Consider the following 25,827-nt stretch of genomic DNA (forward strand, 5'->3'; position numbering starts at 1 on the left):
TTTAGTTTTCTGTTCATAATCCGCTGAGAGCCGCCCCTCGTCGTTGGAAAGACCCATCCGCAGCCTCAGCGGTGGGGGAGGCAGCTCAGGCCGGAGGATCGGCGGCCTCCTTGGCCTTGTGGCCATCCAGCCTCAGCTTTGCAGCGAGAGCAGCTGACCTGCAGGCTAAATAGTGCCTGTTCTAAACCATCTGTGATGTCTGCAGAAGTGGAAGACTGCAGCAACAACAGGATGAGAAGACAAACAACAAGAAGCACTGTCAGCACGCTGGCTGTCCAGTATTGTGTGTCTTTCTGCTTTGAGGTGGGAGAAGCTGGAGATGCAGAGGTTGGAGGTGGAAGTGTTGGGAGTCTAAAAGTGGGGTCAGTGTAATGTGGACTGTAATGGGAGTACAACTCACTGGTCCCACTCTGGTGATGGGGAACTCAGGAAGCATTGCTTGTCAACCACTTCTTTTGAACATGATCAATGTGTGCATCAGTCGTATCTGGCCCATTTCACACAGACTGAAGTTATACCAAGACACCACGGTCAATCCAAATGTCATGGAAACCACAGAAAGATGGTGGCTACTGGAGATGTTGAAGAATCTTGCTAGTTTTCTCAGCAGAAGCTCCACCCAGTGGGGGTGACGAAGCATGGAGTAGAGGCTGCGTTTTACTGTCAGGGTGAAAATGTGGCAGGGCTCTACGGAGAGGCGCCTCAGATCGACGGTCAGAGACAGCTTGGTGCTCAGGCTCTGCCGGTCTGAGGTTATGAGCAGGGCCGGATTAAAAGTACACAGGCCCCTGGGCCCAGAATGTTCCAGGGCCCCCCCCTTCCCCACTGCAACATTGTGAAAATTGGGAATGACACACTGTGAAACGACATTTCTAACATCCCTCAGCCAGTGGTACCAATAACAATCCACTAGACACTGTGTTGTAACTATCTGGCTTTGATGTACATTTTGTTTCATGTCCAAACTGCTGCTGTTTGCCCTACATAAGACCCCACATGAGCCCCAGGTGGGCATGGGCCCCTGGGCCTGTGTCCATAATGCCCACTGGATAATCCAGCCTTGGCTCTGAGGAGGAGATCCTGAGGAGCAAACTGCATGTCCACCTCCAGAGGAACATTGTGACTCTCATACCCTTGAAGCTGCAGCTTCACAGACAAAGTGTAGGAATGACCATCCTCTGGATCCACAAAGGTGTTCGGAGGGATTGTGCAGTGAAATGGGAGACCGACAGACAGTAGCTGTCAGTGGTGGAATAGACTGCAACACTTCAGGTGGAAGGTTTATGGAACCTGAAATATATGAAATAGTTAAAAGTGTTACATAGAAAGGAGAAATCAATACATGTAGAACTGTAGAAAATTATATTAAAGATGCACTGATAGTGTACACTAGATTCCATTTCTGAACGGATTTAAATAAATATATAAAACTAGGACACACATGTTACATTTTTGTCATTGTTTGATAAAAGCAGCTGTTTGCTATTGCTTCTCTCACTCAGAAACATGTTCATGTGCCTTCCTCAGACTCTTCCACAGAGGTTTATTTTGCTTTTCACAACGCCATAAACGACTGATACTCACTTGAAATGAAAACTTAGAGACCTGTTGGCTAGACTGGACTCTGTTGTCTTGCTGATGAAGGTCTGGTAGGATGTAACGACGTTAATAACAAGGCTGACATCTTGTTAGACAGAATGTGCAGAGTAGGAAGGGCTTCTGTCACCAGACTGTTTGCAGCAGATGTTTGACAGATGAACAATGATTTCAGCAAAATGACACAGTTTGCTTTGAGGTCATCTGGACTTTGTACTGTAATGTGTGGTACTAAGCCTTGTGGAAGGGTCTCTGATAAACTGTGAGGTAGATGAGAAGTTACACTTTCTCTTTTAGAAGCCTTACCAACAGAGACACTCCAAACAAAAAAGCAGATTCATTGAATCTTATTTACCCCTTTAAAACATCTGCCGAGGGGAGGCTGGTGGGGTGTGAGGAAGGATATTCCAGCTCACGTACCTCTTATCAAGTGACATACTGGTCAAACTTTCCTCAGCATGTGTTGCTGTGCTCTCATAGGACATGCTTTGGATTGGTGGGATATCACCATTTACAGCTTGTATTACAGATTTGCCACATGAGGACTCTGGACTCAGCGGTTGGTGACTGTATGATGTAGTGTATGACTCCTGAGCAGTAGAGGGTGCAGTGGGATCAGAATGTCTGTCACTGGTCTGGTAGGCAAAAATACTGAAACTGGTTGAGTTGGACCTGGTAAATTTCCAGGGATATGTATGAAAATTGCTGCTAATTGTCTTGACTACTGTTTTTTCTGTAAAACATGCATCTTTGTGGGGTGATGGGAGGGAGGGAGGATTTCAGGGGTCTGATGGAGGGAAGCTCACTGGCCATGATACAGATGTTGGCATTAACAAACACGAAGGCTGCGCTTGTTCATTTTGCATTACAGCAGCATCAGTAGATGAAAATGTAGAAAACATGTTCAGCAGTGAAACATTAAGCGGTTCTTCACATGAAGCTGGATTTGTCTTATCAGATGTTTCATGCTGTCCACTTTAAAGGTGGAGTATGTAAAATTTTCAATATTTAAAAAAAATTAACTCAAAAAATAACTACAATCATAGTTTTTAAAACATGTAGGTTCCAGTCTGTCCATATTTGATGTGTTATTAAATTATAAGTTTAATTAATGACAAAGACCCTTCATAAATGTTTGCCTGCCAGTAAAAAAAAAAGTGCTTTTAGTCATTTGTCATTAATTAAACTTGTAATTTAATAACGCATAAAATATGGACAGACTGGAACCTACATGTTAAAAAAAACTTTCTAATTATGATTGTAGTTATTTTATTAGTTAATTTTTTTTTAATACTGAAAATCTTACATACTCCACCTTTAAGCGGTTCTTCACATGAAGCTGGATTTGTCTTATCAGATGTTTCATGCTGTCCACTTTAAAGGTGGAGTATGTAAAATTTTCAATATTTAAAAAAAATTAACTCAAAAAATAACTACAATCATAGTTTTTAAAACATGTAGGTTCCAGTCTGTCCATATTTGATGTGTTATTAAATTATAAGTTTAATTAATGACAAAGACCCTTCATAAATGTTTGCCTGCCAGTAAAAAAAAAAGTGCTTTTAGTCATTTGTCATTAATTAAACTTGTAATTTAATAACGCATAAAATATGGACAGACTGGAACCTACATGTTAAAAAAAACTTTCTAATTATGATTGTAGTTATTTTATTAGTTAATTTTTTTTTAATACTGAAAATCTTACATACTCCACCTTTAAGCGGTTCTTCGCATGAAGCTGGATTTGTCTTATCAGATGTTTCATGCTGTCCACTAAAACCAGCTGCCTGTAATGCTGGTGTAGATGTTGTTATTGAGGGCTCTGAAAAGGATGCGGAGAGCAAAGGCTTCATTTCGGTTTGTCCAGGCAGACCAGTTCATGTGGCTGATGACACTGACTGAGCTGTTGGCTGAGAATTTACATCTTGATTCATCCCAGATGGAGCAAGGAACAAATTTAGCATCATATCAAAGCCCTGAGTTACTTTCAGCAGCTCAGCTCAGTCGCTAAATATGGCGACACATGTGGAAACAGATGAGTGGATGGCGCATTGTTTGATGACTGCAGAGACTGTAATGCCTTTGATGTGAAGCTCAGTGGCAAGACATCTTTGTAGCTCTCTTTTGAAAGCTGATGAGAAACAGACGGAGTGTTGATGAGCTGCGATTTGAGAGTGACGGCGTCTTTGTCTTCAGACTCTGTGGCCTAGAAAAGAGAAAGAACAGCATTTCTGATTAGTGACAAGTCTTTCAGCTCCTCTTACATCAGGACTGCATTTAAAATGATTCATTTTGCTTGACTAAATAGTTTTTATATTTCATCTTTTTTTTATTTTACTAAATAATGTTACATTATTAAAAAAAAAAAAGCTTCTCTTGAGTTTGGAGGATTTAACCAGTTCCACCACATACCAAAAAATACACTTTCATTTTGAGTTTGACACCTGTAGGGCTTCCCTGCTTTGTGAAAGACTCGTTTGGGTAAAAAGTTTAAACAATAAAAGACATTTCTTAGAAGACAAATGAAACATTTTTATTATTGACAAAAATGACTATTTTAAGTTTAATCAGTTCCAGTTGTCTAGTGTAAATGCAGCATTTGTTCTTGGATTCTTCCAGCTTCTTGCTGCATCCATGAACAAAGCTGAAATAGTATACAAACATGACACAAAATTTAAAAAAAAAAAAAAAAAAAGATCTAGAAATGCTACGACTTTCCTTCGGTGTGAAATCATAAGGAATGGATGGAGAAGTGAAAACAGTCCTCACAATTCAAAATGTTATTTTGTTTTTGGAAAACCCAGATGCAGTGTCATGCAAATGAAACAGTAAAGCGACCATCTGGTTTGTTATCAGTGCATAATTGTAAAGCTGAACATGGCCTGAGTTCATTAAGGTAAAGCAGAACTTCATTTGCACGTTTTGGTGCAGCGTATTCTGCTCTTTTGTCAAAATACAGATTTACAATAGTGTGAGCCATTGAAACTTACATTAATAGCAAGAAGTTTGATCATGAGTCTTTAGTGCGACACAAGCCCCACGTTCCAGAAAGGTTTAAAAATGCAAGTTGTTATTATTTAACTCCTGTTTAAGTATATTTATATCCACTTATCATCTTTTAATTGTACTTTAACTCTTATAATTTACTTTCTGTATTACTTTTGCTGTTTTGAAGCACTTCGTAACTTTATTAGGATTCAGTTATGAATGTGATTATTTTAATCCTCCAGCATAACTCGTTGCATTCAATTTCATGTGATCCATGCCTACTGTATTTCCATGACCATAGTACCCCATATGTCCTATTCATTCATGCACACAGCTGTCATGGTCAAGTCATTATAACATATGATCTGCATAACTAAACAGCCTGAACAATCCCATACAGTCATATAGGACTCAATAACAGCGGACGTACCGTGTGCACTCACTGTGGACTGGCTGTCTGAGTCAGTGCGGATGGCTCTGTTGGATTCACTGCAGACGGGGGGTTTCCTGGTGAGGTTGCGGGGTCAGACGAGTGGGGAGCGACTTTCTATCAACAGCTCTATGTGTCAGGATGGAGGTGACACTGTGGGGGGCCAATGAGGGGTCAGAGCTGTGTGGTGTGCGTGATTTCAAGAGAACGCTGCTGTTAAAACTCTCCAAGTCCAAAATGGTGTGAACAATATGTTTGATTGTTGATGCATGTTTAGGCTAATGTGATGAGGCTTGCTGCTCCGCGAGGAAGTTAACAGCTGGGTGGTATGGGGAGATTTGTGTGTGCTCAACAGAGAAGGAAACAGCTAGGAGTTTTTGTCTTTTTTGTATTTGAGATGTCAAATGAATCTCGGGATTGGCATTAGACTGATACGTGTGTGAGAAAGAATCAATCTGTCTGTAAACAGAGTGAGAGACAACAGCTTTTGAATCTTGTGTGTGCGTTAGTTCATGCTTTGTCTCCACAAAACTGGAACAAACTAGTTAACAAACTTGGGTCCGGATTAAAAAGATGAGCATATGTATGTGGAAGTTTCACACTGTGTTGGACCACAGTTGGATCAGGTGTAACTTTCTGCACACTCGAGTCCCTTTTAACTCAACACCCCCCTTCACTAGCTGCACATAGCACCTTCCATCCAAGAATGGGAGCTCCCAGTATACTCCCTAAATGTCCTGTCTTCACATTGTGGTCCAAAACCTTTACTATATTGATCTGTTGCTTCTCTTTGTGACAACCCACGAACCACAGAAGCTCCACAACGTGCACCATAACATCCTGTATATCAGCAATCCCCCTTGCCTACAAATGTGAAGTTTCTCTTGCTTTTGTAAAGAACATTGTCCTGAAAATAGGGAGATAAGGTTAACCCTGACGTAAAGTGGGTCAGCTGATCAAATGGATAGGCTGACTGACGTGAAGAGACTAAGGGTTCAGGTGAAGGAGAAGGCTAACCCAGAAGGTTGTTTCCCCTTCAGAGCACGACCAGGCATCCATGTAGGAGGGGCACAAAACATTTTCCCTCAGTCATTTCATTAAAAAGTACCATGACGAGGCCAAAATCAGAATTAAATTGATGTAGCTGAAATCCATTCACCAGTATTAGTTAAACACAAAGGGTTAAAACACAACAGAAAGCGTGAAAAGGAAAACACAGTGCCATTTGAACTCCAAATAAAACTTCATCACAGGAACAAAAAATGGATGTCATGTGAAGCAAACATTAAAAAGAACATCCACAGTTACAAGCGTTCTAACTTGTAATGGTGCTTTCTTACTCTAGCAAAATGCATTTACACTGCTGTGACAATGAAATTAACCCTTTCGTTGGGAGAACGGCCAGATTTGTACACTTCACTGTGTAATTGGGAATCAAGATGCATGGGTTTTATATAGTATGGTGTTATTGCATGTTTTTATTTCTGATTGCTGTGCTATTAAGTCATAGAACCACCCTCAGTTCTCCACACCAGTTGTCAAAGATCAGGCTACAACCTACCCAGCTGCTTCACTGAGATCGCTCTTCAGCATCAAAAATGTTGTTTTAAAACCATTATAACATGGTCAGTGATAATTCTAATGACAGCTGGGGTGCATTATTTTCATACATACGCACACGTATTTCGTCAAGTTAAATCACTGAAATATCACTCTGTTACAGGCGTCACCATAGCAACACAGTAATCAGCTGATTAAGATCAGCTGCTTTTGTTAGGTGAAAGATTGAGAAACTGTAGCGTGACAACAGTTGTTTAGCATAAAAAGTACATCAAGGCCAACATGAAATAGTTTCTGTACTTTAGCATATTAAGCAAGTAATGTAAAGCAGTAAGTGTTGAAATGTTTACTGTGTGGGATCCATAAGCGGATTTAACAATGTGGACTTGTGCATTAGATGGTTATCATGCACTTTGTGGTGTTTAAGACTGAGTCATGCATTATAACCGTCTAATGGACGGCTCCTCATCGTTTAATCCTTATCACTACCCTTTACTACATTGTCATGTTTTTTCAAAGTATATGTTTAAAGTCTTGTAATTTCTCCAATATGATAACACTTTTCTGTGGATGAACATTTTGGACAAATTAAGCAAGTGGCAAAAAGATTATAAAACATTTTATATCTTCTAAAAGGCTAGATCTATTGATGAGCACAAAAAATATGGAATGAGATTTAATTTTAAGAAATTTCCAAATGCTTCAGTCAAAGTCTGTTTATTGTTCCAAGTGAGACACTAAAAAGGTCTTGAATATCTCTGCTTGGATGTTTGTGGTAATTTCATACATACTTTGTTTTTAAATCTAAACTTTGCCTCTTAAGATTAACAAAGAAAAAAACCTGGTATGGCATTTTCTTCAGCTTCGGGTTGTGTAAGAAGGCATGTAGCTTAAAAATAAGTTGTTTACACTGTATTTAAGTTTTTCTGTTGCCTTTTAGACCAATCCCTACTGTGCTAAAACCACACCATTTACTGCTGAGTTTGGACCAAAGGCCCTGAACTGGCAAGCTGGGTCTCAGAGGATATTAGTTATCACATTGTTTTCGAAAGACCAACCAACAAAAACCTCTTAAGTAGAAAATGTTTAGAAATTTATTATTAACATTGAATTTTTTTACAAGGTTGTGTAGGTAATGCTTCCTGTATTTTAGACTGTTCCATTAGAATAAAATGCCATAGGAGTAGTTCTACCAGAGTCCCAACAGCAGTCAGCTTTGCTGAAGCAGGTAAAATGTCAAATTTAAAGCAAGTAAAAAAGAAAAAGAAGAAAAAGGTTTTAATAAAATAAACTTACAGGTAGATTGTAGATCAAGGAAAATGTCAAAGTCCAAGATAAGAAAACTGAAATAAGTGTTAAAATATGCAACACACAACCAAGTAGATTGAAAACCATGAGATAAGAAACTATTTGTGATCAAACAAAGAAACCAGCTGAAGGCAATGGGATTAATAGACAGAAAAGCTACATTTCTTTTCACCACCTAAGCAGAGGTAAACAAGGTTACAGTGGGATTAAAGGAGGCAGTCAGCCACTGTGGAGGAGTGAATGTAAGCGATGAAAACACTTTTTCCTATTTAATCTAAAATGGTTTTATTGATAGAAAAGCATTTCAGCTCAATGTCATGGTTGGCAATGAGGCAGGATTTCAACTTCAGAAATAATTCATAATGAACTTTAAAAACATCCATGACAAGGCCTCATTCGGCAAAAGTGATGAACTGTGAACTGCTACATGAGAAAAGTGGAGCCATGCAGATAATATTTATCACTCGTTAAAGCCATATAATTCAAGGAGTTAAATCTGTTGGGAAAGCCAGTAGAGATGAGACAACGTAATGCTCTCCTTTTTTCTTTTTATCCTAACAGGTTTGTTTTACATAAACAGCCTGTAAATAAAATCATCAAAAGTTTTGCATGATTTCTCATGTTCTACATGAGTCACACAGCAACAACTGTGCCAAAAAACTCTTTTCATGCAGCAAAATTACCAAATATCAATAATCTGGTTATAAGGAAAATAAAATAGCAAGTAAAACACATATTTGGATTAATTTACCTGTAAATGGTTTCATGTTTGTTTGAATAAATAAAACATAATTTTTTGGACTCAATAGAAAACAGTTCAGAATCAATTCCAGTCAGACCATTTTGGGAATGTGTGGTTCACATAATTTTCAGCAAATTATACAAAACTGAAATGGAAAACACTTATTAATATCAGAAGGGAAATTACAACTGCATTATAAACAGTTTAGGTTTGTTGCTCTTTCGATTCATGCTGAACACAGTTAGGCAAAAACTGCTTTCTGCACTCTTTAAAAAAATGTCCTAAAACTTGTTCATATGAAATCATGCACCTCAACATGCAGTTTAAAAGTGTCCTCCTGCCTGAATATTTTCCCACATTTTAAACACTGGAAAGACTTCTTGTTTGTGTGGATCTTCAGGTGCTTTTTCTGCGCTTTCAAAGTGGGAAAAGATTTCGGACACATGGAGCACCTGTACGGACTCTCCCCCGTATGTTGCCGTGTGTGAACTGTCAAATGACACTTTGCGATGAAACCTTTCCCGCAATGTTTGCACGTGTAAGGCCTCTCGCCTGTGTGGTAGCGCATGTGTAACTTCAACTCCCCAGAGGAAAGAAAAGCCTTCCCACACTCTGTACACAGATAGTTCTTTTCTCCTCTGTGCATGCGCATGTGCCTTGCCAAATGCTGGATGGATGTTTTTCCACAAATGTGACATTTGTAGGGACGTTCTCCTGTGTGTCTACGAAGGTGTAACTCCAGGTTGGATGAAGATCTGAAACTTTGACCACAATGTGAACACAGAAAAGGAGCCTCGCCCGTGTGAATCCGATAATGCACAATCAGGGACGCCTTGGATGCATACGTCTTACCGCACTTATCACACTGGAACGAATGGCCGTCTGTTTTAATGTGACTGTTAGAGCTCGCTACATTCTTGATGATCTCACTGGCTTTTGCTTGCTCCATATCAGTGGAGTCCTGCATGAGATGCTCCTTACTGATGTGCTTCAGAAGTCCTGACACGTGGCTGTCTGAGTAGGAACACATAGCGCAGGGATGCTTCTGTACAGGTACATGATTTAAACCTGCAAGAGGTGAGATGAAGAGCAGATACGACTGCTTTAATATGCGAGTTGCATCACTTTTGCTTTCAATCTGACAACCGGTTTTAATAATACAAGCAGAAACTCAGTAGGAAGCGGCTGGGAGTGCTAACCTGGATTCAAACTTAAGGAGTTTGCAATCATCATGCTTTTACTTCGGTCATCTATCAGGTCTTCGTTTCCACTCCCAGAGTCCCCCAGACTCTGTTGCTCATAAATTTGGTTTTCCTGAAGTAGTTCTTCATCCTGGAAATAATCTAACCGTCCATCATCTCCATCGATGGTGGACGCTTTCTGTTGCTCTGAAGCAAGACGCTTCGTGTTTGATTTGGGGTGCAGGGACAGTTCAGGCAAAAACATGTTCTGAGTTTGAGAGGAGCCTGAGAGACAGAAAAATCAGGACTTACATGCATAAGTTTTTAATTTTACAACTACATGTATTTCACAAAAGTGAGTACACCCCTTGCATTTCTGCAAATATTTTATTATATCTGTTCATGGGACAACACCATAGAAATGACACTTTGATACAATGTACAGTAGTCAGTGTTCAGCTTTATATAACAGTCTGAATTCACTGTCCCCTCAAAATAATTCAACACACAGCCATTAATGTCTAAAATGCAGGCAACAAAAGTGAGTCCACCCTTAAGTGAACATGTCCAAATTGGGCCCAATTAGCACATTTTCCCACTCTAGTGTCATATGATTCATTAGTCTTAGAAGTCCTCAGGTGTGAATGGGGAGCAAATGTGTTTAAATTTGCTGTAAGACTCTCATACTGTTCACTGGGAGTTCAACATGGCACTTCATGGCAAAGAACTTTCTGAGGATCTGAAAGAAAGGATTGTTGCCTTGTCTTTAAGAAGACTGCCACCATGCTGAAACTGAACATGGTGGCCAAGATCACACAGCGGTTTAACAGGACAGGTTCCACCCAGAGTAGGCCTCGCTGTGGTCGATCACAGAAACTGAGCACACATGCTCAGCGTCATATCCAGAGGTTGTCTTTGAAAAATAGATGTATGAGTGCTACCAGTATTACTGCAGAGGTGAAAGGGATGAGTGGTCAGTCTGTTAGTGCTTAGAACATACGCCGCACGCTGCACCAGATTGGTCTGCATGGCTGTCGTCCAAGGAAGAAGCCTCTTCTTAAGAAAATGCACAAGAAAGCCCATAAACAGTTCGCTGAAGACAAGCAGAATAAGGACATGGATTACTGTGGTCTGACAAGACCAAGATAAACCTGTTTGGTTCAGATGGTTTCCTGCGTGTGTGGCGAAAACCAGGTAAGGAGTACAAAGATAAGTGTGTCTTGCCAACAGTCAAACATGGTGGTGGGAGTGTCATGGTCTGGGGTTGCATGAGTGCTTCCAGCACTGTGGAGCTTCAGATTATTGAGGGAACGATGAATGCCAACATGTACTGTGACATGTTGAAGCAGAGCATAATCCCCTCCCTTCAGAAACTGGGGCCCAGGGCAGTATTCCAACATGATAACGACCCCAAACACACCTCCAAAACAACCACTGCCTTCCTGACAGTAGCTGACGGTAAAGGTGATGGACTCGCCAAGCATGTCTCCAGACCTAAACTCTGTTGAGCATCTATGGCTCATCCTCAAACGGAAGACAGAGGAGCAAAAGGTCTCAAACATCCACCAGCTTCGTGATGTCATCAAGGAGGAGTGGAAGAGGATTCGAGTGGCAACCTGTGTGACTCCAGCCAACTCCATGCTCAAGAGGGTTGAGGCAGTGCTGGAAAATAATGGTGGCCACACAAAATATTGACTCTATGGGCCCAAATTGGACATGTTCACTTAAGGGTGGACTCACTTTTGTTGCCTGCAGTTTAGACATTAATGGCTGTGTGTTGAATTATTTTGAGGGGACAGTGAATTCAGACTGTTATATAAAGCTTAACACTAACTACTGTACATTGTATCAAAGTGTCATTTCTGTAGAGTCGTCCCATGAACAGATATAATAAAATATTTACAGAAATGCAAGGGGTGTACTCATTTTTGTGAGATACTGTTTATTCCAGCTTCAGAATTCATTTACTGGCACAGCTCATCTGATCTGATGCTTGCATTGTCTTTAAAATACAACAAAAGTAAAACATATGTGTTTAATTCATTTTCCTTTGGGTTTATTCAATAAAATGTGTTCACTTTTCACTCACATTGGTTTATGTTTCCTGACTGTTGCTCGTGGAAGTGAAGCAGCGCCTTCAGCTGCTCTGGCTGCAAAACCAGTTGTCCGCACTCCTCCATGACAGAGGGGGCGCTGCTGAGCCATTCTGCTGTCTAGAAAGGACATCAAACACGGAGTGAATATGTAGTCGAGATAATGAAAAAATATGTTTTTCTTTTAAGGATATCTATCATTTACAACACAAAGAACTCAGATTTAACCTGTTTTATATCAGGGATGGGCAACAAATTGTCCAGTCTGGAAATGAATTTCCACACTAATCTGTGCAATGTGACTTCATACTGTTGGCCATAGTGAACGGGGAAGACTTCCTAAAGAGGAACAAAATCTAAGTATTAACAGATAAAATGCTAATCGGTATTGATAAAACTGCAAAACATGATTTAAATGACGGCGTCTGACCGTGAAAAATCTCCTCCGTTCCTCTGTGTCCCTGAGCAAGGCATGAACAACTTCCACAAAACTGGACTTTGAACTTTCCAGCTCCTCCAGCTCCTACCAATTAGCACCGAAAACAAACAAGAAAGGAATAAATGTGATCGTATGCGTCAATATTTCCAGGATTAATCAAAAATAGCACATTCCCAAACTGCTAAATAAATACATTTTTTCAGACAGTTGAAGAAAAATTAAGTAATGCTTTTAATCATTTGATTTTAATTAATAAGTAGCAATACAGAAAGGAAAAAACAGCTAAACAGATCATGAACACTTGATAAATTAAATATAATTAGACTTGTTTAGAGTCTGTAGGACAACGAGGCTCCTAGGATGAATGATAAAAGCAGGAAGCATGGTACCTGAGATGCTCAAGTATACAAATCATTACATCAGCCCCTATATTTCATCATTTACTGGAAGCTTAACTAATGGAGTGATTCCACTATCCCATCCTTTGGATCTACTGTCAAGTGTCTGAAGTGTCTAAAGGGAGCAGGAAAACATTAAGACACTGCCAGACATCAGAAGCCAGACATCAGGGGGTCGAAGTGGAGCTTAAAATGAGAAAAAAAAGGAAGCTTGGTGCCTCAGGCAAAGATAAGTTGAGTGAACTGATCGATGCAGGTCTGTGAGGGTTAGAGGAGGAATGCTTCTTTGTTCTGTGTGCAAGTTTCTGCAAGCCAAAGCTGACATGGGAGAAATGAAATGGTTCTGAGAAGCAAACAGACAGTTGTTAAAAGATCTGAGAGGAACAAGCATCCATTAAATACAAAGATAAGAAAACAATATATCCATAAAACATGATGTACAAATTCTTACTAATTTTTTCATAATAATAAACTTTTTCTTAAGAAAGCTGAAAAGCCATCAGTCTGTTTTACCTGACTTGGGGTAGGTAATGTTGGGGAGCTAGCAAGATCTGAAAGCGGGACCCTGTCTTGGCTTCTCCCCCTCTGGTTTTGCTCCTTGCGTGATCCAAGACTTTTTTCTTTTTTCTTACCTCCGCCAAGAATGTTATGTTTTTACTGGCATTTATCGTTTTGTGTTCAAGATAACTCAAAAAGTTATGGATGGATTTTAATGACATTTTTGCGAGTTGTTGGAAATGTGAAAAGGAAGAAGAGATGTCATTTTGGTGATGATCCAGATCACTGTTTGGATCCAGGGACTTTTTAAAGGCTTTGGCGGAGGTTTGCGCTCTCCGAGTGCTTTTCTAATTCGCAGATTTTTCCACCAACGATTTTCTCTTTCTCGGCTGTTTAGCAGGAGGAGGCAAACAAACCGAGCTGGGTCGGTGAAATCCTTCCTGTATTCTCCCAGCCATGAAGAAACTTATGAAATATAAGAAATAAACAACTTCAATTCTGCTTGAACGTTTTGATTGTTCAGTTTTTTTTTGTTTTTTTTACAGATTTACAGTAAACTGAGGGGTCGAACTATATTTCTTATTGTTCATGATTTAAAAATGTTCAGATTACTATCAGGACGAGGAACCACTTCACCCAGAGTAAAAAAACATGTTTCTGAGGAAAATGACCTATCCCAGCTTTAAAAATGCATTATGTAACTTTCTGACCTTAAAAGTCTGCGTCCTGGACTTATTCAATGACACAGTGACATCTATCATGTGCATTTCTGGAGCCGCTGCTACCCTGCAGTGCTCCGAAGCTGAGAAACCGCGTTATACAACTTTTACATCCGGGATGTGATGTGATGCTACGAAATGCAAAAATATTAAGAGAGAGAAAGGGATAAAACAAGAGTCATCGTAAGATGGTCTTTTGCTGGCTGAAGAGAGCTAACAAGTCAGGTAGGATGCAAGATGGATGCCGAATTAGCCGCCGCTAGAAGGCATGTGACCTGGAAATGGTAAAAGTTCTTTAGTGTCTTTAAATTCTCTGTAAAAATCTGTTTGTATTTGACAGACCTACCTCCTGACCACAGCTGGAGCCCATCGTGAGGCTTTGAATAACCCTCAGGTGCGGCTGGATAGTCAGCTGGTTGGCTGTGCTCGGACTGCGACACAACTCCAGCACAAGCTGAAACCGACATTTATAAACATATTTCACTGACATTTGTTATGGTCGTCATTAAAACAATCTCATTAGTTGGGTTAGTTAACAGGCTGGAGAATCCACAAACACTCGGTAAACTGTATTAATCCTGGAGAACACCCCTTGTCCCTTACCCTCGCCCTCAGTCTCAGCAGGAGCTGCACCCTCTCTCTGGGTGTCAGCAGCTCTGGAGCCAGCTCCGTCACCAACTGCACCAACTCCTCCACTTTCCTGTAATGCAGCACATTACAACACTGGACCACCTGCCAGGCAAAGGCACACATCAGACGCAACGTTGGAACCAGGAGGCACAATGAGGGGATGGACAAGTGGCAACCTGAAAATGGGACAGAAAGGGTTAAAATGAACAAAATTACAAATAAAATACAAAACATCCACCAGAATCACTGCTTATTAAATAATCTTACAAACAATCTTTGAGATTCAGTCATTTTTGCACCAAAATAGAACAAAAAATCCTTTCAGGCTAGTCCGGATTAACATATTTATGTTTACATAGTGCCCCACTTAAGCTGCAAACTTACTTTCCATTGGTGATGCTTGCTCTGACTCTGTGATGTTAGCTGTTGGTTTACTTTCAGTCTCTGATTTGCTGCAACAGAGGACTTTATCCATCATGGGAAACCACCTGCTTTTGTGTATGTTAGAATCTTTCTCCTCCTTAATCAAACTTTCATACTCTTGTTTCAGGAGCCTTATTTTTGTCCTGCACTGGCTGGTGGTCTTATCGAAGCCTTGAGTTGCGAGCTCGGAGCTCAGCTGTGCGTACACTCTCTCATCTTCCTGAGTTGATCTCAGCTGCTCCTGGGTGTTTTCTGCTGCCCACAGCGAGAGCAGCACACTGACTTCATCTGAGGTCCAAACAGCTTGGGAGGAAACTGCTGAAAAGCGATGCAACAGGGGTAAAACAGTAACATCTCCCAAAGTGATAAAGAAGCCTTGTCATAAAGTTTAAAAGCTCACCTTCGGGCGATTTAGGTGCAGTGAGGATGACAGACATATCCATCTCTTTGGAAGCCTCTCCGTCTGAGCCAAAGACACTATCCATCACAGTGAACCAGTCGCATTCATCCTTCCTATGTGGATCACATTCTTTCATTCTTTTGTATTCCTTTTTAAGCTTATTTACTTTAAAATTGCACTGCTGTGGCGTCTTGTTGAAGCCCACCAAAGCCAGCTCATTGCTGAGGTACGTGAAGACTTGACTGTTTGCCGCTGAGGCGAGAAGCTGCTTCTGGATGTTTGGTTGTGCCCAAAGAGTGATGAGCACTTGGACTTCATCAGGCGACCACTGGGTTTCATCTGTGTGATAACATTTAAACGTTTTTAAATTCAGAATTGCAGCTGGATGGTAATAAACTTTAGGATATACATTTAGTTGGTTTTAGTTTAATTTTTCTACTTACCATCAGTGTCCACATCCGACATGAATGACTGAGCAGACTCCGCAGCGAGAGTTGTTTTGGTTCCTGAATGTTTGGACGCTGCAGCCTGAGAACTTATGATTTCATCCATGATGCTGAACCATGAAGTCCTGCTCCAACCCATGTGTTGACTGTTCTTTATCCTCCGGTAATCCTGCTTGAGTTTCTTTATTTTCTCTTTGCACTTCTGTGCTGATTTGTTAAATCCAAGTGACGCCAGTTTGGCGCTGAGGTTGTTGTAAACTGCGTTATTTCTCACGTTTCGAAGAAGCTCTTCCTGAACAGCCGGATTTGCCCAATAGGCCAACAATGCGTGGACCTCTTTTTTTGACCAACTACAAGTGTGCTCATCTGGAAAAGCAAAAGATAAAAGAGAGCAATCTGTCAAGTGAGGATGGTGGATGGAAAACATCAAGTAAAAAAGTGAATTAAAAAAATGTGGAAAAATGAGAAATAAATAGGAAAAAGTTTATTTTTAAGTCGTTACTTTGCATCACCAAGCACTCCAGCCATGCTTGGATCTTTACTTCAAAGTGTCTTTCTGTAATTTTGACAGTTTATATTTGTGGTTTTGCCATGAATCCAAGATATGTGCTAACACAGAGCATTCACATCTACACCAAACTACCCAACTTTTAGGCTCAAGGGTTCACCACAGGTACAACAACTTCAGGGCAGACATTCTTCATCAATGAATGAGCAAAGAGTCACAAAGGCCAAAGAAGGACCAAGATATGCGCCATCAGAATGAGCTTCATTGTCAGAGGAATTTGTCAAAGGTGTCAGGTGCAACTTGCACAAGTAAAAAGTGTAAGAGACCAAAAAGGTAGTTCTATACACAGTCCTGTACTGATAGACTGGGAGTCAGAACCATGCTGTTGCTGTCTGTCTTTCAGGAAGTCTGTAATCTACCTGCACATGCAGTCTGCCACATTCAGCTGGGACAGCTTGTCTGGGACCAATGCCAGTATGATCCTACTGAAGTAAAACTGAACAACACAAACAGGATCCTAAGGTAGGATCAGGGACTGTATATAAAAAGATGGAAGGAGCCTCCGTGACGTCACCCATAGGTTTCTGAAGAGCTGAAATGAAGCTCGGTGGGCGGTTCCTACCATTGCCATCTTGGCAGGGGCATGGGTGTCGTCTCGCCTGGAAAATACAAATACGGGCAAAGAGGTGGAGCTGAGAGGGGGCTGTGAGCGTCATAGTGGATGATTGACATCGAGCGAACTGTAGTTAAGAGCTAACCAAACAAACCCAGAGATAACGGGAGCTAACCAGCTAACAGAGGTAAGTGGGCTAAAGCTAAGTCACGTTCTTAACCGGCTAAAAACCGCGGTTGTTCTACGTTCTTCTGACTTGAAGCGGGAGATTGGGTACCCGTCAATCAAAAGGACACGTCCCTAAATATGCTCCATTTTGAGATTAAATTACTTTTAAACGGGCGATTTAGAAAAAAAATCACTCCCCCCTCAGTTGTCATGAAGGTAAACCTGACCTATAAACCTAAATTGGATTTTTGAACCAGGCTGTAAACATGTTTATTTCTGCTGTGAAGTTGGCCTTTTTAACATGGGAGTCGATGGGAATTTGCTCTGTTTTGTAGCCCCTAGTGGGTAAAGGGGAAACTGCAGCTTTATGCACTTCCGCATCTGCTTCACTTTTAACCGCCGGAGGTTGCTGCTTGTGTTGGATCCTTGTTCAGTCCCAGTGCTGGAGGATGAAGTGGAGGGCCATGTTTGCAGCATCATCTATTGATCTGTTAGCTCTTTAGATGAGCTGTAGGGGATCCAGGTCTGTGATGGCTTTGATGTAGATCAAGAAAAAGGCACTCAAAAGACTTCCTGACCACAACAGGTCAGAGTGACAGATCTGTATTTAAAACAACAATCATTGCCCACCACCTCTCTCATTTTATTAGATGTGGCTCCTTCTGCAATCTTCCATTTTTTCAAATTCAAATTGATCATTTGTGGAAAAAAAGAAATCCAACAAGGTTTGTAAATTAGATTTTCACATCATCAAATCGGGACTTCCAGAAAACATCTGAAATGTGACATAGATGCTGGGAACAAGATGACTACTATAACTTCCTTTTACTTTCTTTAAAGCCAGATTCTTTGTACTCACATTTTTTCCTCTCCACATGGCCGGGGGACCACATGGTTGATGTCTGCATGGTTGTGGAGGTGATCACAGCATTTGTAGAGGGACTGCCGCTGTCCTCTACAGTCACAAAGTAAAAATCTGGTTCTTTTGGGCTCTCAGTGGAATAAAGTGCCTGGGTTTCGGGAATGCTTGTTTCAGTTGTTTTGTCTACAAGACAAAAAATAAAACATGGTCACACGGTCGTTGTAAATTAACTAATATTTGATCAATCTTCATGTTCCTTTATTTAGAATACATATATTAACAGCTTATACCTCTTTTCCATTAGTATCAGCTTGTCTCAACTTAACTCGTCTCAGCTTGGTCCTGTTTGTTTTCCATTACAATTTACTACCAGCTCTAAAATGGGCGGGGTTTGTGTGAATTCACTGTTTCGTCAGTAGAGCATGTGACAAAACAAAACAAAACAAACAAAAAAAAACAAACGACTCGACAAACACAAGTTGGAGGACCTAGAGGCAATACATTGACATATATACATAGACGCCTTATTGAGCGCTGGAGTGAACCATTGTTGCCGGCATATTGGATAGGTCTCTGCTTTCGAGTTTAGCTGCAGATTCATATGTAGTTTCCCCACATAACCGTTTTCTGTGGAACAGCGTGTATATATTACACACAAATAAAAACACTTTTCTACATAACTGGTTGCTAAATAATGTTAACACAGTGAAATATCTACAAAATGCAAATGATAAATGTTAGTCCTGTGAGGTGTTTATGTAAAAAAATGTATTAATGCTTAACAAGGAAAGTTTTACATGGTAGCATAATTACCTCCGTCAAGGAGGTTATTTTTTACTGGCTTTATTCATTTGTCTGTTTGTGTTCAAGATAAGTTAAAAACTTATGGACGGATTTTCATGAAATTTTTAGGACTTGTTGGAAACGTGAAAAGGAAGAACTAATTTAACTTTGGTGGTGATCCAGATTACCATTTGGATCCAGGAGCTTTTTAAAGGCCTTGGCGGAGATTTACATTCTTCTTGTTTGTTTCTGGGAAACTTCTGAATTGCACAGTTTTGATACAATACTTTATTTTCAGACTTTGTACAATTTTATCTCTGTATTTATAAATTAATAAATGTAAATAAAAGAAAGAGTGAACCGTAGTCAAGAGAAAGCCAGCAACTATTCCTGTATTTTGTTCAGCATACAGTTGCAGCAACTGGCAAAATATTGAAAGCAGATTATGTGGAATTACATCTTACATGGTTAAATAATAAATTTATAATAATATTAATATTAATAATAAATTAAATAGATAAAAAAAATATAAAATGCACCAATAAACAATCAAACATGTTAGAATCAACTTAATTTATACATTTATTTATATTGCCGCTACCTTATGTCTTTGTTAAATAGCATTATAAAAATATTTTTAACATAAAAGCACACCCGTTTTACAGTGACCTGTATCATAACAATATCTCTGCTATTTGTAAAAAACCAAACTGTGAGAAAATTCAGGTAAAAAATCGCAGTTATTGTGGTTGGACCTACACCTTACAAATAAATGCGTTGGAGGCGCATGGAAGACCCATCCAAGATGGCGGCGTGATGAGACGTTTGGCAACGTGATCTAATACGGATACTAAGTATACTAAGTATATATTTATGTCTATGAATACAATATATCTGCTACTTGGTCTGTGGCTTTTTTTCCAGCAACAAAATAAAAAAAAGAAGAAAAAAAAAGAAAAGAGAGCGAGCAGTTAGAGCGACCAGAAGAGGATGAAGCCATCATTAACTAGCTGTTATTATTACTTCAATTAATGTATTATCTCCTCTACACCAAATAATAACTAATGAAATCCACTCACCATCAATCAATACACTCTTCAACACGGTAGTGGCCGAATCAACACCAACTGTCTTCCCATTGCTTGCCGGTCGCTGACCATAAATAGCATTCATTTGCTGGAACCACTTCCAGTCTCCTCTGTTTGAACCACTCTTCAGACCATCGTGGTCCTTGACCCGCCGATAGTCACTTTTCAGCTTTTTCAGCTTTTCTCGACACTGCTGGAAACTCCTTATGTACCCATGTGTAGCCATTGAATCAGAAAGCTCTCGATATATTTTTTCATTCCTTGTAGCTCCATCTAGTTCTCTTTGTATCCTTTCCTCAGCAACCAAGCAAAGAAATGTCTCCACCTCAATGTTGGACCACGGAACAGACTTTTGTCGCGCCATTGCTTGTTGTGATGGAAACAACTTACGGAGTCGCTCTACCAATGATGTCACTCTCTGAGCCTGACCTATGATTGACCCGATTGGACGCACCCCTGACCAATAACGGCATACAATCGGGCAACGTCACACACAACCTGACAAGCTATCCCATAGACAACATTTAGACAGATTGAACCAGCGTCGCCGCCATATTGGATGGGCCTCCACGTTCGAGTTTTGCTGTAGAGTCAGCATAGTTGTGAACAACGCGTATATAGAGCACACAAACAAAACACTTTTCTACATAATTGGTTGATAAATAATGTTAATACAGTGAATAATCTTACTAAATACAAATTATAATTTTTTTGTTTTTAAGAGACAGGGGAATAAAGAGAGAGAGAGAAGCATATAAGGGATGCTAACGGTCCCTAACTATAGAACTTACCAAAATATTTTAACATAAAAGCACGTCGTTTTTTTTTAATGTTTTACAGTGATCTGTATCATAACAATATCTTTCCCCTTTGTAACAAACCAAACTTTTAGAAAAATTAGGTAAAAATTCGTGAAATTATTGCTGTGGTTGGACCTACACCTTAAAAATAAACGCATTGGAGGAGCATGGAAGACCTATCCAAGATGGCGGCGAGATGAGACGTCAGCTCGTATAGGCAGCGTGATACAATGTGACGTCTATGTATACATTATGTCTATGAGCTAACCGGGCTGAGTAGTTACCAAAAGAGTACCGGTAAACTGGGACAAAAGCCTCATGGAAAACCCTACAAACCGAGCCGAGGCGAGTTAAGTTGAGACAAGCTTATACTAATGGAAAAGGGCGAAAAGTTGACGGATCTAGTAAAATTTCTGTCCTTTTTTTTCTTTTTACATTAAATCTGCAAATATTCACCAGTTCTAATCAGAAACTAATGCAGCTATATGGGAAAAAGAATAATTTGCTTTTATCATTTCATTATTATCGCTTTGAGAATGTTGAGTTATATAAAAATAAAGCACCAATTAAAGAGATTATTATTAGCTCACTTTTATAATAAGGCAAGACACTTATCCAGAGTTTTAAAGCATGTTTAAAATGGCACAACAGCAACTGATTTGCTGTTGTTGGTTTTGGGGAAAGAGTAGGTTTCACAGTTTTGGTGTGAAGATGCATTTTAGATTGACTTGATCAGATTGTTCTTCAGTTTTTATTATTTTATTATTATTCAGTTTTTATTATCCTTTTCAAATTGGGTCTAAAAACAAAAAAAGACAGTTTCATAAAGTAAAACATTTTATTGAATATTATCACTCAAAACTGGATGTAAAGACAACCTCAAATGAACAAACTATTAACTATGAATGAAACTATGAACATGGCATTGGCTGTTAAGTAAAATCTTTAAGTACTGGCCAACAAGTAATGCATGAGAGCATCTCTTACATCCCTTCCCTGCTCCTCTATACCCGGTGCCCCTGCTACCCCAGATTGAGCTGGTTCAGCTGCAGGTACGTTCCATGAATTTTCATATGTCTCCCCATGATCTTCACACAGGTTGTGCAGAGCACAGCATGTCAGCACCATACTTTTCACCAGTTGTACATCACAGTCATTCCTTTTAAGGAGGCAACGCCACCTTCCCTTCAGGCTGCCAAAAGCATTTTCAACAATGACCCGTGCCCGGCTGAATCTTCTATTAAACATTTGCTGGTCCACTGTCAGGCGTCCGGTGTCTTGGAATGGTTTAATGAGCCATTTCTGCAAGGGATATGCAGAGTCTCCGAGGATGTAGTAACCAACCTGCACCCCACCAATGTTTCTGTAGTTGGCTGGGAAGAGGTTTTCTCGGCAGGCTAGTTGCCACAAACTTGACAGTCTCAGGACCCTCGCATCATGCAAGCTCCCTGGCAGTCCGGTGAATACGTTCCAGAACATCCCTTTTCCATTTACAACACCTTGAAGAATAATGGAGTGCCAGCCTTTCCTGTTAAAATAATCAGAATGGTAGTCCCGTGGTGCTATTAGGGGTATGTGGGAGCCATCAACTGCACCCACACAATGCGGCATCCCCCATTTATTCTCGGTATAGGTGGCCATTTCTCTTAACCTCCTCTCATCAGGAAACCGGATTAGCTCTGGTAACAGCAACGTCTCCACAGCAGCAAAAAAATCGGCGGCGAGCTTCCAGAGTGCAACAGCCACTCTCTTCTTTAAGGGCACACACTCACGGAAAGTCATGTCCTTCCGTTCCATAGCTGGACGTACTTTGTTGCATAGAAAATCAAATGTTTCCTCAGACATCCTGAAGTTCTGTATCCACTGTTGACTTGTAAAGCCAGGAACAATGGCATCCCACCATTGTGAGGCTCGTTTGACCACCCAGACTGATGGTTTGCGGCGACGAAACTGCTCCAAAACTGCCACCTGAAACACAGAATGAATACATTATATCTTTTCAGAAATCATAGTTATTTAATCATTTATTTGGTTTAGGTATGCAAGTAGGGTACTAATAAACGTGGTATTACATTATATTATAAAACACCGAGTAAGACTTACCCTCCTTCGAAGTCTGCGATTGTCTTCCGCTTGGTAAAACTGCAGGGCTTCTAAAACTCTCCTGTGCTTCTCCAAGGTATTTTGTCTTGCAGCCGCCGCTCGCTCTCATTTTTTATTTTGTTTCTGAAAACTAGCCACAGACTAAGTAGCAGATATACCATTGCCTCTAGGTCCTCCATCTTGTGTTTGTCTCGTATGTTGTTGGTCGCGCACAACACTGACGTCACAGCAATTTCACACAAAGCACGCCCATTTCAGACCTGGTGCTAAATTGCAATGGAAAAGAAACAAGACCAAGCCGAGACGAGTTGAGTCGAGTTAAGTTGAGACAAGCTGATACTAATGGAAAAGTGGCATAAGTGGCTCCACCGCAGATTTGAAGGTAAAGTGTTTTACTTTGAGTCATTGTCTCTTAAGTGGCCTCAAACTTCCATATTCAAGCAAATAATTTAGCATCGAGGGAGTGTTCTCCTGCAGGAACTCCTCATCGTCTGTTCATCTATTTAATTTCAAACTCTTTGACATCTGTTGGCCAATAAAATCTCAAGGCATGTTTTTTTTTTTAGGCTTTTATCTTCCTGTACCTGGGTCCTTGTCCCGCCAGGTTTAAAAAAAACAAACAAACAAATAAAAAAAAAACAACAACTGCCAATTAATAATCGCTACATCCACATAAGCAGGTCATCAGTATCTATTCTGTTTGCAGAACACTTTCACTCCATGATATGGATGTGCACATTATTATCGTTAAAGATGCCTTTTTGTTTATTTCTTATTTATATATGCAATCATTAACAGTTCCTAACAGTTGCTGGACATTTCAACAATTAAACCGAGAGAACAAAATAATAAACTATGATAAAATATCTTCAGGTATGATTTAACAATCTATAATAAACTCCTGCTTACCTTCAGTGTTGTTATCCAACGTAATTGACTTAGTAGTGTTAACTGAGGAAGGCTTTGTTGTTCTTGACAGTGTTGACGCGGCGGCCTGAGAACTGAGAACTTCATCAATAATATCAAACCAGATAGTCTTTCCTCCATCCAAGTGAGCGCTGTTCTTGATTCTCCTGTAGTCCTGTTTCAGTTTTTTTATTTTTTCCTTGCATTTCTGTGCCGTTTTGTTAAATCCAAGTGATGCCAACTTTGCACTAAAGGTGCTGTAAACTGTATTATTTCTCACATTGCGTAGAAGCTCTTGCTGAACGGCAGGATTCGCCCAATATGTCAACAATGCAAGAACCTCTTTCTTTGACCAGCTACAAGTATGTTTATCTGTGGAATAAAACATAATTAAGTTAGGACAGCAGAATAAATGCCTAAAAAAATATTAATGCATTTAAACTATGACAAGATCATCTACATCTAAGGGTACATCTACTAGTGAAAAGCTGACTAAGTTTTCTCTAGAGGTTGCGATCAAATGTTAAGGGGCTCTGCCAATACAAAGGAGAAAAAAAAAAAGACATTTAAAGGTATGATCAAGGAAGCAGCCTTTAGTGTAACAGGAGAGACAAGAAACCATCAGCTTTCAGATGAAATGCATTCTGTAGTTTTTTTTTTTTTTTTTCTTTTTTTTCTCTCAGATCATCTGATCCCAGCTCAGAGGCTGCACTGTCTGGCTAGATGCATCTCACTGTGACTTCTTCCTCTCACAACATGAAATAAACACCTTCAAGTTGTCAGAACAAGCCATCCAGGCAGCAATCCAATAGCAACATGAGCTCTTTGAGCAGTGCATAACCATAATTATTTATTCATCTTTTGAGACGCAGTCTCTGAACCTTATCATCACACTTTGGACTTACCTTTTCTCCATCCCACATAGCTGGGCGACCACATGGCAGATGAAGTGGGGTTCACAATGGAGCTTGTAGAAGGACACTCTGACTCCTCTACTTTAATACAGGACAAACCAACATCCTGAAGGTTTTCTATGGGACAATGTGTTAGGAATGGCGCAGTGAGGGTTTCGGACATGTTTTCTACAATCAGCTGACCTGCAGAAGAAAATAGGAATATGCATCCTTATCTATAAACATGGTTTCCTGTAGACATACAGTATCAAGTGTCATCAGGAGAAAGTCGCTTTTTCCTTCAGTTTTGTGCATTTATTTCGATTCTAATTTACACTTTTGAAGCTCTTTTTCTTTTCTGGTTGCGCTTGCATTAAGTTTGTTATCAGTTGCTCACAACACATGTAAAACTTACCTGCTCTCACATCTGAAATCATGAACTGAATGACTGACTGGTCCGTGTTGCCTGTCGTGGCAGCAGCAGGTATGTCACACATGATAGTCTATAATGTCTTACCACCTAAACATTAACAGTAACCTACTATTTCACTACTGCTTAAACGACCTGTATTCTTGTTCTTGTTTCTTTGTCAGACGAGAGTGCTGTGGGATGTTTTCACTTCTTTTTTTATTTTATTTTAAAATGGCGCTCTGTTTTCTCGTCGCTTTAATTCCGTCATTTTATCTGAGCCAGTAGGAAGAGAGTTGTCTCATGGTTGCTTCACGGACATTGGAAATCTGAACTGCAGTTGATTTATAAGACTATGAATAAAAATCTGTTTACATTTATATACTTTGCCTACTTTATAACAAAAATGCTAAAATTACATTAGCTCGAGGACTTTATTTTATATTTCTGTTTGTACATTTTAAAATATTTATCGAATTTCAAGTGAAATACAACCTTTCCATGAGTAATGACTTTGAATGTCTCCCCTATATTTACAAGATATTTCAATAAGTGAAAATTGGTGGAAAAAAAAATCTAACAATAAATTACTTGGAAGGATGTTTAAAGAGAAGCTGTTCCACAATATCAATAAGCCAACAAAAATAAAGATAATAGAAAATGAAGTTATTTAAAAAAAAAAAAAAAAAAAAGACCTATTGTACCTATCTTAAATGGCCAGTTTCACCTCAGGTAAAAGAAGTTCAATTCAAATTGATAAATAATATTTGTCCTGTCACTGAACTGTAAGAAAAAGGTTCAATTTTGAAGTCAATCCATGTGTTTTTTGTATGACAAAAAAAA

General features: G+C 39.8%; 1 protein-coding gene across 1 annotated transcript; it reads right to left on the reverse strand.

Annotated features, from left to right (window-relative positions):
- Nucleotides 1-65: 65 nt before the first annotated feature.
- Nucleotides 66-25,072, reverse strand: LOC306773339 (uncharacterized protein; the record flags this gene model as incomplete). Its single annotated transcript, XM_079263128.1, has 17 exons — nucleotides 66-215; nucleotides 554-747; nucleotides 1,047-1,178; nucleotides 9,477-9,692; nucleotides 9,824-10,090; nucleotides 11,895-12,018; nucleotides 12,127-12,237; nucleotides 12,329-12,421; nucleotides 14,299-14,406; nucleotides 14,556-14,758; nucleotides 14,967-15,323; nucleotides 15,406-15,744; nucleotides 15,849-16,217; nucleotides 18,000-18,185; nucleotides 23,686-24,054; nucleotides 24,588-24,779; nucleotides 24,991-25,072. 17 exons carry the CDS (start codon nucleotides 25,070-25,072, stop codon nucleotides 66-68), a joined length of 3,492 nt encoding a protein of 1,163 aa, XP_079119254.1.
- Nucleotides 25,073-25,827: the final 755 nt, after the last annotated feature.

This window comes from Telmatherina bonti (assembly GCF_933228915.1).
Source record: "Telmatherina bonti genome assembly, chromosome: 23".
In the NCBI taxonomy this organism is placed as follows: Eukaryota; Metazoa; Chordata; class Actinopteri; order Atheriniformes; family Telmatherinidae; genus Telmatherina; species Telmatherina bonti.